This window comes from Macaca fascicularis, chromosome 3, assembly GCF_037993035.2.
Source record: "Macaca fascicularis isolate 582-1 chromosome 3, T2T-MFA8v1.1".
In the NCBI taxonomy this organism is placed as follows: Eukaryota; Metazoa; Chordata; class Mammalia; order Primates; family Cercopithecidae; genus Macaca; species Macaca fascicularis.
The window spans coordinates 108,688,501-108,706,253 of NC_088377.1; the positions used below are offsets into that span (position 1 = coordinate 108,688,501).

Below are 17,753 nucleotides of genomic sequence, written 5' to 3' on the forward strand. Positions count from 1 at the left end.
GGAAACACGTCCCACACAATTTAAGTGGCCCGCTCTGTCCAGGCATCCTGGATCCCTGCAGAGGCCATAAACAAACCCAAGACTGTGATTCAGGAGGCAGTGGAGGCAACACAGGGAGAAAAGCAGGCACCACGGCAACCAGGCAACGTCATGCGCGAGGCAAGGGAGGAAAATTGAACTATAAGTACTGCCTTGGTGGTTGGGCATTTTCAGAAGTCAAGTGTGTGTGACTAAGATGTAACCTAGATATGAAGAAAGTGCGGAGATCAAATCCCAATCCGTAGTTCTGTTCTCCCATGAGGGAAATGTCCACAGACAGGCAAAGCAATTGAGGTGTGCAAGAAACCTCCAGTAGTGGGGGGCTGAGTACACAGGGAAAAGCCTGGACACAAAGACTGACCAAAAATGGGATACAGAAATTGTAGGCCTATGGGCCAAAGGAAAGAGGGAGCCAAACAGACTCCCTCTGACATTCCCCCAGATAGTCCTTTGGGAAGAATGAGGATTGAAGGGATAACCCTTGAATCAGGGACAAAGAAAAGCAAAAAATGATAAAGTATTGCTGCTTATCGGGCCTAAAGACCCCATTCGTAAGCGTTTGGTCTTTTGGCCTAAGTTTGGCTCAGATAAAAATGGGGTATGCCAAGCTTTAATTCTCTATGTGAATGATAAAACCCCATCCTCACAAGAGAAGATGGGTTACTCTCTCTGCTGGATCAAGGAATTAGGCACCATGTTCCCCTTCAAAGAAGAAGAAAAAAAGCCTAGTAAAAAGCTTCTGCCCAGTGAAAAGCCCTGGGACCCCCTATCATCCATATGTCTCCATGTGTCTCACAAAATAGGGGACAGGAAAATCAAGGAGCAGCAGGAGGGTTAGGAATAAAGACCTGCAGACCATGGCAGAGTTGAACCAACTGCTCCTTTAAATCCTTATCCAAATTTGAGAAAAGAATTAGAACAGTGTAAGAGGGATATTGAGACTTCCCTATCCCTTCCACACAGCAGACATCTAGCATATTCCCTCTTAGGGAAGTTCCCATAGACAGGGAGAGATTGGCTTTGTAAATGCTCCTCTTACAAGTACTGAAGTTACGAATTTCAAGAAGGAAATGAAACCACTTCTAAAACATCCCCTGGGTTTAGCAAACCAGCTGAAATCAATTCCTAGAACCCTGCTTTTACACCTGGGCTGAAATGATGTCTAGCACAAGGATCCTTTATCACAGGAAAAGAAAGGGGAATGATTAGGAGAGGGGCCATAACCATCTGGGAGAGGTAACAACCCCGTGGGCAAGAAGTCTTACCAGCTGAACAAAAATTTCCAAATGTCAATCCCAAACGAGATAATAATGATCTCAGGGGCCAGGTGCGTGGTTCATGCCTGTAATCCCAGCACGTTGGGAGGCCGAGGTGGGTGGATCAACTGAGGTCAGGGCCTCAAGACCAGCCTAGCCAACATGGCAAAACCTCATATCTACTAAAAAATACAAAAATTAGCCGGGCATGGTGGTATGCACCTGTAATCTCAGCTACTCAGGAGGCTGAGGCAGGAGAATCACTTAAACCTGGGAGGTGGAGGCTGCAGTGAGCCAAGATTGCACCACTGCTCTCCAGCTTGGGCAACAGAGTGTAAGACTCCATCTCAAAACAAAACAAAACAAAACAAAACAAAAAACCCAGAGAACAGACACAAATGCAGAACCTCAGGGAACTAATTGTAAAAAAGATAAAAAAGTCCACCACTAGGACACAAAAGGTCTCAAAGGCATTGGAGATTCAACAAAAACCAAAAGAGGAAACTTCCTCTGCATTCCTGCAGAAGGTCAGAGAATACATCAGATTAGATCCAGAGGACCCAGTAGGGCAAGGCCTTTTGAAAGTTTTAATATTCTTACTTTGTAAGAAAGAACTGGCCTGACATTAAAAAAAAAAAATTACAAAGGACTAATGGATGGAATGAGAAACCATTTGAGAAATTACTAAGGGAGGCTCAGAAGGTCTTTGTAAGGAGAGAGGAAGAGAAGCATTAAAAAAAAGTGAAACTCATGGTTCCACTGTGGAAGACGTAGTCAAAAAAAAGGTTAGATCAAGATCCCCCTCGAAAGATACAAGGAGAATGATAGATTTCGACACAAAGAAAGAAGGGAAATACATGGAAAAGCTCCTAAGACTATCAGTGGATGTTACAAGTATGTAAAGCCAGGGCATTTTAAAAGAGAATGTCCTAAATGGAAAAAAGAAATGGGGATCCACCTCGTGACTGCTAATGAAGACTGGGTGAGAGTTTCTTCTGAGTAGGTCCCACCAGGAACCCAGAATAAATTTGAAGGTGGGACCCGAGAGGGAAGAAGTGACATTTTTGGTTGGTACTGGTGTGGATCGCTCCTCTCTAATTCACCAACCAAGGGGTACAGAACTCTCTAAGGAAAAACTGATAGGACCGGGTAAAGGGGAGGGATTTCAGGTTCCGATATTCAAGAAAATGTTAATTAGATTCGGACCAAAACAAATTGGTCACTCTTATATGTTCCTAAAGCAGAAACTAACAGCCTGGGTCGAAACCTGATTGTGAGATTGGGTTTATGATTACGAATAAAGGAAGGACAAATAAAAGTAATAATGGGCCTCCCAAAAGAGGAGGAGGAAAGAAAATTAATAACCTTGCGTGGGTTAGAAAAGGGAATGGGGAGGGTTAAAAACCACACCCTTACAAATTAAACTAAAACGACCAAGAGAAGTAGTTTGCAAAAAAAAAAAAAAAAAAAAAAAAAAAAATCCCATTTATACTGAAGGGAGAAAATATCTCCAACCAACCGGTAATAAAGGGATTAATGAAAGATGGACTATTAAAATCCTGCATGTCACCCATACAATACTCCAATTGTCTCAGTCTAAAAACCTAATGGGTCGTTGGGATTGGTGCAAGTTCTAAAGGCTATGTATCAGACTGTCCAGACCCACCACCCTGTGGTGCCTACCCCCTACACCCTCCTCAGTAAGATATCCTATGAACACAAGTGGTTCAGTGCGGTGGATCTAAAAGATGTATTCTGGGCATGTCCTCAGACTTTAGGAGTAGAGAGACCTCTTTGCCTTTAAATAGGAAAATCCTATAACTGGGAGAAAATAATGGTACCGCTGGACTGTGCTGTCACAAGGTTTTTTTTGTTTTTTTTTTTTTTTTTTGAGATGAAGTCTCACTCTGTCACCCAGGTTGGAGTGCAGTGGTGCGATCTCGGCTCACTGCAAGCTCCGACTCCTAGGTTCATGCCATTCTCCTGCCTCAGCCTCCTGAGTAGCTGGGACTACAGGTGCCCGCCACCATCCCCGGCTAATTTTTTGTATTTTTTTTTTAGTAGAGATGGGGTTTCACCGTGTTAGCCAGGATAGTCTCGATCTCCTGACCTCGTTATCCACCCGCCTCAGTCTCCCAAAGTGCTGGGATTACAGGCATGAGCCACCGTGCCTGGCCTGCTGCCACAAGGATTCATGGAAGCCCCAAACGTATTTGGTCAAATCTTAGAAAAGGTCCTGGAGAAATTCCAACCTTCCAGGGGAACCCAGTTGTTACAATACAAAGAAAATCTTTTAATTTCTGGGGAGAAGAGGGCCAAGGTATCAGAAACCACCATAAGCCTACTTAATTTCCTAGACGAATGGGGATTGTGAGTCTCTAAGAACAAATTGCAGTTTGTAGAAAAAGAAGTTAAATATTTAGGACACCTAATTAGCAAAGGGAAGTGAAGACTAAACCTGGAAAGAATATCGGCAATAGTGGGTCTGCCTTTGCCTAAGACAAAGAGAGAACTCCAAAAATTTTTACGTTTAACTGGCTACTGTAGGTAATAAATTAACTGATATGCTCAAAAAAAGACTCTATCTCAAGTTACTAGAAGAGAAACCCGATCCCTTGCTATGGTCCCAAAGGAAATTCAGGCAGTAAAAAAGCTAAAGCAGGCCTTCATTACTGCCCTGGTCCTGGCCCTCCCATCTTTAGAGAAACCATTCCATCTGTTTGTAACAATGGACCAGGGCGTGGCCCCTGGGGTGCTCACTCAAACCTGGAGAGAGAAGAGGGAACCTGTTGCTTTTGTCTCCAAGCTTCTTGGTCCTGTCTCTCGGGGACAGCCCGAATGTGTGCAAGCAGTGCTGCCACAGCCCTGCTGCTAGGAGAGTGGAAAGTTAACATTTGGTGGGGCCCTAATAGTAAGCAACCCACACCAAGTCAGGAATATATTAAATCAAAAGCCGAGAGACAGTTTGAACACATTCTCAGACTCTAAAATATGAAGCCATAGCAGTTTAAAAAAAAAAAAAGATTTGCTCATAACAAATATTTGCCTAAATCCAACTAGTTTCCTATGGAAAGGAGAGGAGAAAAAGAGAGACATCAGACCAGAACTGCTTAGATATCATAGAATACCAAACAAAAGTTAGACCAAACCTTAGGGAAGCTCCACTACAGGATGGGATAAGACTGTTTGTGGATAGGTCATCCTGAGTGATAGATGGCAAGAGACATAATCGCCATGCTGTCATTGATGGGAATAAACACTCCTTGTGTGAGAAAGGTAGATTACCTAATGGGTGGTCAGCCCAAACCTGTGAATTATATGGTCTTAACCAGGCCCTAAAGCTCCTTAAAGCCCAAGAAGGCACTGTATGTACTGATTCTAAATATGCCTGTGGGGTGGTACACACTTTTGGAAAAATCTGGACAAAGTAGGGCCTAATAAATAGCAGCGGAAAAGAATTGGTACATGGGGAATTGGTCAAACAGGTTTTAGAAAGCCTCCTGCTTCCAGCAGAGGTAACCATAGTACATGTAAATGGTCCTCAGAAAGGGAACACCATAGAAGCTACAGGAAACAAGCTTGCACGTGGCACTGCTGAGCAAGCCTCCCTGGAGGAAGAAATTAGAAGACTATTTAGCCTGATCCCAGACATCCCTAAGGTAGTATTAAGGCCCCAGTTTACCAGAGAGAAGAAGGAAGAATTAGACAGGATAGGGGTCAAACTGAAGACATCAAATGGGTACTTCTTGATGGGAGAGAAATAAGTAAACTCCATGAGAAAATTAATATCTTTATTACACAAAGGGCGTCTTTGGGGAGCCCAGGCTCTGTGTGATGCAACACTTAGGAATTATGGGTGTATAGGGATTTATATTCTCGCTAAGTATGTGGAAGTAGTGTAACTCGTCAAAAGACAAACAAAAACGTGATTAGAAAATAGGCCATGGGAGAAAGACCTCCCAGACTAAGATTATTTGAAAGCATTCAAGTCCAAAGTAGAAAGACTAAAGAATTTACTGGTAATCATAAATCACCTTTCTGGCTGGGTGGAAGCCTTCCCCTTCCACAGTCACCACTGGGAATGAGGTCAAAATAATACTAAAACAGGTTGTACCTAGATTTGGCCTCATGGAAAATATTAATTCTGATAATGGGAGCCACTTTACCTCAAGGGTGTTAAGGGGACTTAGGGAAAGTTTTTGAATTAAATGGGATTATCACACCCCTTGGCATCTCCCTTCCTCTGGAAAGGTAGAAAGAATGAATCAAACTCTCACAAAGCATATCGCTAAACTAATCTTAAAAACTAAAATGCCTTGGACCAAATGTCTCCCAATAGCACTCCTTAGGATTAGAACAGCCCCAAGAAAAGACTTGGGATTGTCCCTCTACAAGTTATTATACGAGATCCTGTATTTGGGTACAGCTAGAGATCTCCCTACTATGGAAACCAAGGATCAATTCTTAAGAAATTATATACTGGCCATATACTCCACCCTGGTATCCCTTAGGTTAAAAGGACTTCTGACTCAAACTTCACCTCTTGAGTTCATGGCTCACCACTTCCAGGCTGGCAACTTGTTGCTGATCAAGACTTGGAAAGAAGACAAGCTCCACCTAAACTCGAAAGGTCCCTGTTAAGTGCTCCTGACCACTGAGCTGGCTGTGCAAACAGCTAAACTGGGGTGAACTCACTATACTCAAGTCAAGAGATTGGTTTAAAAAAAAAAAATGGAAGGGAGAAAAAAAAAAAGATCAGTGGAAAGTGCACAGGTCACGTAAGGAACCCTTAAAGTTAACTCTGAGAGAAACCTAAAAAGAAAACATGGGCTGGCCCCATTTTGGAAGTTAATATGGCTGGGATGGGCTACTATACAAAGAGCAGGTCAAAACCCTCCCTACCCAATCAGGTTGCTAATTAACGTAACCAAGACAGTAGCACCCCAGACTGTAAGATTTAATGCCTGCCAGGTTTTACCTTGTGGGAATGTGGAAAATCAGAAACAGCTCTCTCAGGTGGATAAATATCTTTGCCCTGAAACAAATACAGGTTACAGTAGAGTATCATCCTGCCCCAGCCGGGATAATATATGGTGGACTAACCAATTTCAGGGTTGGATAGTAAACATGGGGTGGGTAACTCCAACCTGGAGACCCTTAAAGAATAAATTACATCTGTCCAAGGGCTCATCAAATAACTGCCAGAATTTAAAATGCAATCCTATAACTCATCACCGTTGATAGTCCAGCTGTTCTAAACCAAGAACCAAAAGTAGCATCTCGGTTATATGGGTTGGGGCAAATATCACAGGGAAAAACCCCTACAGCAAACTAACACAAAACTCAACCTGCCATTTGCCTAGGACTACTCCAACATCAAACCCTAATAAACACTTTAGTTCACCAAATAATGACCCTAAAAGGGTAAAAATAAGGTAAAAGATTTAAGGCAAATCTTAGAAATCGAGACAGGGTACAGAAATATGAATGCCTGGGTCAAATTTTCAGTACAAGCCCTCAACAAGAGTAGCTGTTATGTATGTGCAGTAGAACAACTTCAGGCACAGGTGGTTCTGTTTTCTCTAGGATGGAATACCAATCTTAAAGAAATGCACCATTTGTTGGCTCTATACCAGGACAAGGATGCATGGGGAAATGAGACTTATAAAAGTCTGTCATTGGCCAGGCACGGTGGCTCATGCCTGTATTCCCAGCACTTTGGGAGGCCAAGGTGAGTGGATCACCTGAGGTCAAGACCAGCCTGGCCAACATGGTAAAACCCCGTCTCTACTAAAAATACAAAGAATTAGCCAGGCACAGTGGCGAGTGCCTGTAATCCCAGCTACTCAGGAGACTGAGGCAGGAGAATCGCTTGAACCCACAAGTCAGAGATTGCAGTGAGCCGAGATTGTGCCACTGCACTCCAGCCTGGGCAACAAGAGCAAAACTCTGTTTCAAAAAGAAAAAAAGTCTGCCATTGCTCTTTCCCGCATTGCGGAGGTCAGATCCCAGAGCAATTCCCTCGTTCTCCATAGGCAATATGATCCACTCTTCTTGCCTCTCTAGGCAGGGGACAAAATTCAATAAGCCCATGGGAGAAGTCTCAATTGCACCCACTTCCTAAATATCACAAGTGAGTCAAGCAATGGCAATTACCCAGGTATCCATATGCCCCAGGCTAATGTCTGGTGGTATTGTGGGAAAAGGAACCTCTGTAAACTCTTACCCTCCAGTTGGATCAGGACTTGTACTTTAGTCCAATTGCCTTCACTCTGGCATTTCCTAAGATAGCCAAAAATACACATGGCCACTAAAACTGGAGATATTTGACAAATTCTTTTAATCCCAATATATATGTTAACTCAGTAGAAGTCCTTAGGGGGGTGCCTAATACATTTAAGGCCCAAAACCAAAGGGATCTGGGTTTAAGTTAGCACTCTTTCGGTGGTCAACTATTAATAAAAATATGGATTAAATTAACTATATCTATTATATTCAACAAAAATTCATCAATTATACTCAGGATGCCCTCAAAGGGGTAGCTAGCCAGTTCAATGCCACCAGCCAAATAGCCTGAGAAAACAGTCTTGCTCTCAACATGATACCAGCAGAAAAAGGGGGTATATGTGTTATGCTGGGTGGGAAGTGTTGTATTTTCATTCCCAAGAATACCGTCCCAGATGGCACCATCACAAAAGCTTTACAAGAACAACCCTAGCCAACAAACTAGCAAAAAAATGCTGAAATTAATAACCCATTAATGGGTTGGGTAGAAGGTTGTTTTAAAATATGAAAAGGTATAATAGGTTCAATTCCTACATCTCTCATAAATGGGGCAGGAGTCTTAACAGCAGTAGGATGTTGTATTCCCCCTGTGTAAGGGGACTAGCACAAAAATGAAAAGAGCTATTAATAAACAAATGTGCATAACTTACTAGCAAAATAACCTGTACTATTAGAAACCAAATTAAACTCGCTCTCCTAAAAAAAAAAAAAAAAAAAAAAAGTAAACAACTTCTAGAGTGATTCAAGAACCAAAAGGGTTTGGACAAAAATAAAGCCAAAGAAAGTAAATAGAAAAGAGGAGGGAATTTGTGAGAAAACATTTTAAATGGTCCATTTTCAAGCCATGATAAATCTAAGTACTGGCAGCCAGTCTGTGGATATGACAAACCTATGGCTCATGCACCTAGAAAGTCATGATAAGTGAACAGAATGTAGAAGAGGAGTCAGTCCATAAAAGAGAAGAAAGTTTCATTATTGGGAAATCAAAATATAAGCGAGGAAGGGGGCCAGGGTATAAACTTACAAGGGGCATAATGAAACTTAGGCAATGTCCAGGAAGATTGTCACCCCATAGTACTCAACCAGTGAGGAACTGGGAGAGGGACTTATGTGCTAGGAGATAAATTACTTGCTGTAACTGCCCCGGGTGTGCCTGCCTACCAAACACCCCATCTTGCAAGACCGCCATTAAAAGTCTTGCTTCTGCTGTTCTGTGTGTCTCCGAGTCCATCCTTTGGGTTTGGAAGGATAAATGTGTTTCTCACATTATTCTATGACAAAGCCAACTTCTTTTAAAACTTAATGTTTGTATCATGAGCTGTAGATAAAACACTAGGAAACTCTGAGCCACATGCTCTGGAAAGCAATTAGTAACTCAAACAGCTAAAGTATCTCTAGAAATATGATTTAAAGCAAATAGACTTGGGATGTACTTATTAATTACAATAAATTTTATCAAATATATACAAAGTAAGTCAATTAATTTGAGGTTTTGTCTTATTTTAGGTGTAAGTTTGTGTAGTTTTTGCATTTGTAAGAAAAATAAACTTTCTCTATGAACCAAAGTAAGGTTCATCTAGCACATATACACCTGTAGATAAAGGAGCAAATGTGCCTTTGCCGTGGATCTCTTTACTTACCTTCTGTTTCTTTTTTTAAACTGTGGGGTTTCCCTTTATGACCGTTCTTAAACCATTCAATACAATTACTGAGGAAACACTTTCAAAATACAGGAGCCTGGGCCCCTCTAGATTTTTTAAATTGGAATTTCCAAGGATGGGGCCCAGATATTGACTGAGAAGAACCAAATGATCTTCCCTTTAGGCTTTGGTAAGCATTCACAATTATTGTTTCTTTTGAAATGTGGGCCAGCATGATACATAAAGAAATAACCATATGACATTTTAAATACTTTTGCTAAGTATAATTATATAATACAATCTGGTGACAAATAACAACATATGGAAACAAATCATAATGTTGAGGGGCAGGCATACCTTTTTCAGAATGTTATGCACATCCTGGTACTGAGATACAGAGTAGAGAAATTTGGAAAAGGCTTGTATCTTCTGTTGCCAGACACAGCAGAGCAAGAATCTCATAATGTAACCCTGCCCCTCCAAGTTCCAGTTGATAGTGGTCTAGATTCACATAATGAACCGAAGTCATCAGATTCATTCAGTTCAATTAAAATCTGAGCACTTGTTGCATACCAAAAATTGTTCCTGGCACTGAAGTTAAAAGACTGTCTTCCTAGCACCTCCCTGAAATCAGTTAAAGTCAATTAAATTCAACAGGAGCAAAGGGAAACCCAGGCAGGGTACAGAAGTTGGGGTGAGAGACTTTGGTTAGTCCAGCAGGAAAACACCTCCCTTGAAAAAGACAGAAGACACTCAAAAAGTAGAAGAGGTGTGATCATGAGAGACTGCTAAATAACTAGTAATAAATATGTCAGCAATTTTTCCTACCTTAAATATCGGCCTTGGCAGGACTACACTGATTAAAGAGGTCCGATGTAGAAATTGGCCTGGTAGACAGATATCTAACCAGGCAGTTCCCAAAGCTCACTGTACATTAGAGTCACCTGGGGATCTTAAACAACTGCTGCCACCTGGCTCCCATTCAGGACGTTCTAAATTAATTGGTGAGGGGTGACCGAGGCATGATGTTAAAAGCTCCCCCAGGTGATTCTAATGTTCAGCAAAGTTTGAGAGCCGAGGTTCTAGTTCCATGGAACCTGGTTATTCGGTAGTTGCTCTTCCAAGCTAGTCCACGAACAAACAGCCTCAGCATCAGGTTAGAAATGCAGAACCTCGGGCTCCACTCTAGACTGAATGAACCAGCCTCTTTCACAAAATCCCCAGGCAGTTCTTACGCACATTCAAGTGTCAGTAACATTGGTTGAAGAGTATTTCTCTAATTTAAGAAGAGAAAAAGAAATTTTAAGAACCATTTCTAACACTTTCATCACCTTTTCCCATTATCTGCCATGAGTGAAACTTAAGTCTTTAACTGTTAGTTTCTAACAAGTATAAAAAAGAACTGATAATACTCGTTTTCAAAGTATAAATTTGTCTCTACTCTGAATGTGAAGTTTAAAACCTACTGCTAAGGTGCAAGAGCCTATTCAAGTTGCTTTTTATTTGCTTCTATTATCTTGGAAGAAAGAAAGGGAGAGAATGATCCCTGCAACTGCCACCTATTGAATATTAACATCTGTAAGCATGAGCTCCTTTCAGGAACAGTGTAGATGTTATGACTCCATTCACCTGGCTAGAGACTCCTGGCTTCTACAAGCTTTCCCCGCCCCCACAATCCCCTTCTCTTCCCCTCCCCATCCTAGCTCTTCTTTTAATTATAAGAGTCGTCCTGAATAATTCCAAATGTCACGGAGATAAGTGAAAGCTTTAAATATTAAAGACAGACCAGTACAGTACCTCATCGAGGAAAGCAGATACATGTCCAAGAGACAATGCAGGTAACCCTCCAAATAAAACCACTTGAGAAAAGTCATTCACTCCAATGCTTTCAGTAATCTTCTTGGAAATAAAAACAAGTTTATGGTTTGCATCTCTTGGAATCTAAAACAAGAGCAGGATAATTAGTTCTAGTTCACCATGTTGTGTTCTTGTTAACGAGCAGGATTTACTATATCCAACTTGTAGCTGTATTGCTAGCAGAAGAAACAAAACCTGGTGTCTTGCCTGCTCTATGAACAAGGTCCTTCTACCGCTCTTCCCTATTATGCAGAGTATACAGTTTTCTTCGTTCTTTTATAATGCTAATTTCACAGCATTACTGGTGTGGAAATATCACCTTTTTAAAGGCATGTCAATTATACCAGATCATTATATATTAAAAAAAAAAAATCCTATAACTAAAAACAAATAAGGAGTATGTAGGCATGTAGAATGTTTCAATCCTAATGGGTTTTTATAATCTTCTCTGGTTTGGAAATAAGCCAAACTGAGATAAAGACAAGGCACAAGAGGTTAATTTGTATTTCTATCAAAGAATAGAAATGTATAACCAAAACATGCTAACATTTCCACAACTACTGAGTCATTTTATTGAACATTATAATAACTATTTAACTTAGGTAATACTAGAGTTGAGTGTTCTATCGTGTTATCTACTGACAAACTTATTTTTTAAAAAATTACAATTAGGAGAGTACTAAAACAAAATAATTCAAAATTCACAATACCCTAAGGCAGCCTTCCTGTTTCTCTCTTATCTGAGATCCTATTTCCCAACTATTATAATGACCACAGCTAGTGATAAAAACGATATAACATGTTAAACTGAGCACGGGGCTATTTAAAAATTGTGAATCTTGCTCCTAACTCATCATACTTGAAAAATACTAAATACAATGCTGTACGTTAGATGATACGTTAACCTTTTAGTGGACGAGTAATCTAAATTCAAGAAGAAAAAGAGAGGAAGGAAGGAGGGAACTGCTCCCCCTAAATGGTTAGTAAACACCCATGTGTGCGAAGACTGCATGGGCATTCCTTAAGGACTCAATGTTTTTGCCTGGGGTGAAGCGTGGTTGGCACGTAGTCAAAATACGTGACAAGTTATATGCGCTCTGCCAAACACCACCTTTTTTAAAGGATGTGACTCCAGGGAGACCCAAGAGCAATTGAAACGCAAGTTTTCTGGCACAGAAAGCCTACCTTGCGCCTAACACCCAGGCAGCTAAAGAAAGCGCTGGTTTTCTTGCATTACCCTGGTCGAACAGGCTCAACGGGGGATTCTCCATCAGATACAAACAGCTGACCTAGGAAACTAACCTGAAGCTGCTGAACTGCAGAGTGGGTGCACGTGGGGAGCAGTTCTGCGGGCCTCAGGATGGGGACTTCAAACCAAGTTTGTCAAAGTGCCCGAGTGAGCGCCCCGCGGGAATGCAAAGGGGCCCGACTGGGCTGTCTCCCCTGGGTAGTTTTGTTGGGTGGGCAGGTCCCCTTGCCCGTCGTCTCTTACCTCCTGGGAAGCCGCAAGGCGCCCCGCGGCGGCGACGCTAAACACAAGGCAAGCCGGGCTAGTGCTTTCCAGAAACTCCCCAAGAATCTGCCGGTTGTCCTCGCTTTCCAAATACTGGCTCCATTTCTCCTCCGTGAACCCCAGCATCATCTCCAGGCGGCCGCCGAGGAAGCGCACCCGCGCGTCTTGGGCGAAACTCCGCGCTCTCCTGGCCGCCGCCTCCTCCTCGTTCTCCTCCTCCTCCTCTTCCTCCTCGAGCTCCAAAGCGCGCACTGCCTCCAGGCCGGCCCCCGACGTTAGGCGAAGGATCGGGGCTTCTCGGAAGTCTCGCGCCTCCCGGGCTACCACCGGGGCTGCCATTGGGCAACCGTCCGAGGGAACGCGGGGCCGGCTGGCTCCTCACCCGAGACTCTGGGCCAGCCCGAAGTGAGCGAGGACACCTTGGGAGGCGCCCACCCTCCTCCGCGGTTGCAGCGAGCGCAGATCCTAGTCTCCCACCTGCTGCTACTTACCCGCGCCACTTGCGCACAGCGGTAGCCTGGCAGGCCTAGGCGAAGGCCTGGGACAAGCAGCGCGTCCCGTTTCCCGGGGGACGGTGTCCCCGCCCCAGCCCGCTGGGGGCGGAGTGAGCGCACCGCGCCACTGTCCAGTAGACGCCAAGGCCAAGGCCGAGGGGAGCGGCCCTCGGGCTCTAGGTCCCGAACCTGGCAGAGAAGACGCGTGTCCGGGTCGGTCTGAGCTCCCCCGTGCGCTAGCTCCACTGCCCTCAGGCTCCTTCGCCTACTGGACACTTGATGGGGATCCCAGCATTGGTTAAGTGCTCTGGATGAAGCAATGCTCTCTTGTGCCGAGCTCCGTGCTAAATCTCTTACCTTGACCGTAGAATAATCCGTAGAAAGCCAGGTCTCTGACTAGTCAGTCTTTGTTTTATGGGCAAGGGACTAAGTTACAAAAATAAGTAACAGAGAAGTTTCGGGGCTCAAGTTGAAGGCTATTATTCACCTTTCCCAAGGTGTCCAAATATTACCAGAAAAGAGTCAGTCCTGCAATTTAACTTTCCTAGTTGTGGGTATCCAAGATCTAAGTACTCAAAGTCCTCCTGATTCCCATCCTCAACCTGACACTTACTGGAATGTCCATACACCCAGTAAGAGAACTCACAGTGCCCTTTCGTGATCTCCAAAACGTTCCGAAAATCTATAGATTTATCATTTAATTCAAGAGTAAAAAGGTCAAAGAGGAAAAGCTTCAAATTAAAAACAGTTTCATGATACTGAAATAGGATTTCATTGTGGTCCATTAGTGGCTTTTGTTGAGACTAATATGGAAATTCTAGTTATTAAAGTAACCAGAATTTTGTTGAGGAGTCCTCACACTGAACTTTTAAGTCTCCTTTGTTAATTGTTTATTTCAAACTAAAGTCTTCAACCCCCACCTCTTCGATGGAGGCTACTGAAGGACTGTTGCCCACAATAGTCCATTTAATACCTGAATGTTGATAAACATTTCCAGAAGATGGGGCTTCAAAATTTTTTTTTTCTTTTCAGGATATTAACTGCCCTTGAAAACCATCTACACATTTCCAGTTATATGATCAGAATCTTGAAATAACACAGGCCCTTGGAAAACTTTGATAATGACTTCTAGCCTGTCAAGGCTGCTTTATATCATCCATATTAGTCTTTGGGGCTCCCAGTTGCTGGTATACAAGGCTAGCAATCACCAGTTCCTTCTCTCCCCTCTTATATTCCAGCTTCACATCCCTGTACCTTAGAAAACCAGGAATTCTGTAAATAATAGTTGAATTAAATTGAAAGTGAATAACCACTTTCAAATCTAGCAGGAAAATTGTTTAAATAATGCTAACTTTAAAGTGCAATTTCCAAAAAGTTAAATATGTAACTCGAACTATAGGATGAAGACATGTCAACGATTTATTTAACTCATAAATGAGGAAAGCAACAAAATGATGTAAGTTCCAAAGACAGTTAGAGAAAGAAATTTAGCAGCATTGGAGAAAGATAGGGTGAGTCAGATTGCTAGGTTCAATACAATACCATTAATGCCATACAGGGCAAAATAATCCTTTGTTTTTTAAAAAATAATTTGTTTTTCTGAAATAAATTACATCTGTAATGAACAAAAATCTGTAAATAAAAACATAACTTCACAGAGTTTGAGCCTTTGATCAATAGTAGTTAATGAGTCCAAAAAAGATACTTTTCCCTAAATAATTAATAATCCTTTCATTGGCCAGTGAAGCAGTGTTTCAATGTGACAATGAATGAATATGCCTTTACCTTTTTCCCAAGTTTTATATATTTTTTCTCAATAATAGCTAACATTGATCAAATACCAACTATGTGCCATGTACTGTGCTGAATTCTTTCATTTGTCTAACAAATCTTTACTGAATGCCTACTAAGTGCCAAGCACTGTTATAGGTGTTGAGAAATATAACAGAAAACAAAACTGATTAAGTTTCTACCCTCATATTGGTGATACAGGCTAGATTCTACTGGATAGAGTGGAGCTATACCAACTGAATTTGCATTCCATTTCTATTTTCTGGGTGCCTGAATTTCCTCACCTGAAATAGGAAAAATAAAATAGTAGATGAGATTAGTTTTTAGCAAATATCTCTCCCCCAACCCCACCTTCGTGGAAAGAGTATGCTTATATCTTTTTGTGCTATTAAAATTGTGGCTGGTCATGTGACTTGCTTTGGTCCATAGGATATTGGCAGACATAACAAAAAGCATCACTTCTTTTGGCTAAGATCAAGTGTAGTAGCAAACAGAGGCTTGGAATGTCTTTGCATGGTGAGGCTTGCCTTCTTGTGCCTCTGCCACTGTCTTGAGAAGAACATCCCTAGTTAGCTTGCTAATGCAAGGAACCAGCCTGGACCCGACTTTTGTAGCTCAGAGGCAAGTCCAGCGAGGGCTAGTCTTGATCAGTCTACCCTCGGTCAGCCCACAGATGCATGTAAATAATGAGTGATTATTGTTTTAAGCTACATAGTTGTGGTGAGGTTTGTTATGTAGTGATAGTATGGTACATAGTTGTGGTGAGGTTTGTTATGTAGTGATAGGGTGGTAATAGTAAATGATATACCACATAGAGTTGTTGTGAGAAATAATTCAGCTTAAATATGTTAAAAGCACAAACACTTAGGCCATGCCTGGCACATTTATTATTAGTTGTGGAGGGGAAATATGAGAAACTAGGCAAGCAAAGATATAATATGTTTATTATGTCACATGTGAAAGGAAATTAAATTTTGGGACTCTAAACTCATTTAGCCAATGGGAAAAGTCAAGCTGGGAACTGGGTCATGCAAACCTGCCTCCCCCTTTTGGTTCCTAAATAAGATGGCTACAAGATGAAAGGCTACATGCCTCCTCCATACTTTGCCCACAGGGAAATTATTGGTGAGCTGTTAAAACTTCACCATGGTAATGCAAACTGATAGCTTGTCTTTCCAGGTGCAATCACCCACCAGACACAAATGAGTATCTGATTGTTCCCCTACCCCATTTTGTTATCTTATGTAAAATGCGATTCCTCACATTCTTCCTCTGCCCCCTTTTGTTTATGTGAAAACTGTGTGCTTCTCAATATCCTCCCCTTTCCCCTTTAAATTTGGAGCCCTCAAATTTATCTTTGGAGAAAAGCATAGACTTGTCTCCCAGCGTGTCTTTAACTTTGGCAAACAAATCTCCTAAAATGATTGAGACTTGTCTCGTCATTTTCCTTGATTGACACAAATGATAAATTCTAAGAAAAAAAGCAACAGACTGTAAAAGGTTGGGTATGGAGAGCATGTTAATTACCATCAGTGTTTAAGGAAGGGCTTACTTTTGAGCAGAATTCTGAGAGTGAGCCATGGGTTTTGGAAGAACATTTCAGGCAGAGGGAAGAGCAAGTAGACCCACAAGAGAGGATGCTTGATTTTTGGAGAAACAGCAAGAATGCCAGTAAGAGGGAGAATAGCAAGAGATAAGGACAAAGAAGAAATATGAGACAAAAATCTCATAGGGCTGTGATAACAGCTAGGATTTTCTTAAAAGAAGATGATGTAGCAGAAACTGCTAACTGTCCCCAGTGTCCATTCACCTTTTCCTTCTCTTGGTAATACAACATTTACCCCTATTCCAAGTTTTAATGGGACTCATGTTCACCCAAACTGTATACCTCATTTACGTTCACTTCACATTAGCTAAAAGGGAAACTAGGAAATTTTCTTTGTAGCTAATGTGAAGTGAAAGTAAATGAGGTATAAAATGCTTATATCATACCCTTAGAATTTCCCAGTTCTCCATTTCCTCTTGTCTTTCCAACTTGCTGACTAGTATATCAACATGAAATGCTGAACCGTGTTCAATTATGCAAATGTCCCTTAAACATATAACAAGATGCTCAACTTCCCTCACAAAAGAAAAATACAAATTCAAACAAGAGTACAATACTACTTTTTCACTTATTAGCTTTAAGACTGACATCATATTATTGGCATGACTGGGGAAACAGGCACTTTCGTACATCACTTCTGGAAATTCAAAATGATATAACCCCATAGAGTTCACTGATTTCTAGAAAAAATTCTATGCATCTTTATTCTAGAAATCTATACACAAGATTAGTCATTATAGCACTAATGGTAAGAGCAAAAGACGGGAAATAAGCCAAATATCCAGCCATAGGAGAGGGGTTCAATAAACTATCTAACATTCAAACAATGGAGTAATATACAGCTAAGAAAAGAGAATGCAGCCAGCTGGGGCCTCCTGGCACCCCCACCCATGTTCTACAGCCAACAGTTCTAAATTCCCCCTGGGATGGATTGCCCAGAGTGCAGGACAGGCTACCACCTTGGCTGTTTGGGTGTCTCAGTCAGTCAAGTCTATGGATCTTGGAGAGCTCAAACCAATCAGGAGCTGAAGGGATCCCCAACACAGCACAGCTACTCTACCAAAAGCAGCCAGACGCTTCTTTAAGTGGGTCCCTGATCCTGTTCCTCCTGACTGGGTGAGACTTCCCAAGTGGGGTCTCCAGCCACCTCCTACAGGTATGTTTGGGCCAGCAAAAGGTCAGTACGCATCTGGGATGGAGCTTCCAGAGGAAAGGGCAGGCTGCCATCTTTGCTGTTTTGCAGCCTTCACTGGTGTTACCTCTAGGTAAAGA

General features: G+C 42.0%; 1 protein-coding gene across 1 annotated transcript in view; it reads right to left on the reverse strand.

The window, feature by feature from the left end:
• The window catches only part of DNAH11 (dynein axonemal heavy chain 11), a 385,830-nt gene extending 372,691 nt beyond the window's left edge, over nucleotides 1-13,139 (reverse strand). Inside the window, exons 1-2 of the mRNA XM_065542209.2 lie at nucleotides 12,570-13,139; nucleotides 11,018-11,161 (exon numbers count right to left, since the gene is read on the reverse strand). Of these exons, the coding sequence (XP_065398281.1) occupies nucleotides 11,018-11,161; nucleotides 12,570-12,929 (504 nt within the window). The 5' untranslated portion in view covers nucleotides 12,930-13,139. The remainder of the gene's footprint in view (nucleotides 1-11,017; nucleotides 11,162-12,569) is intronic.
• Between the last annotated feature and the right edge of the window lie 4,614 nt (nucleotides 13,140-17,753).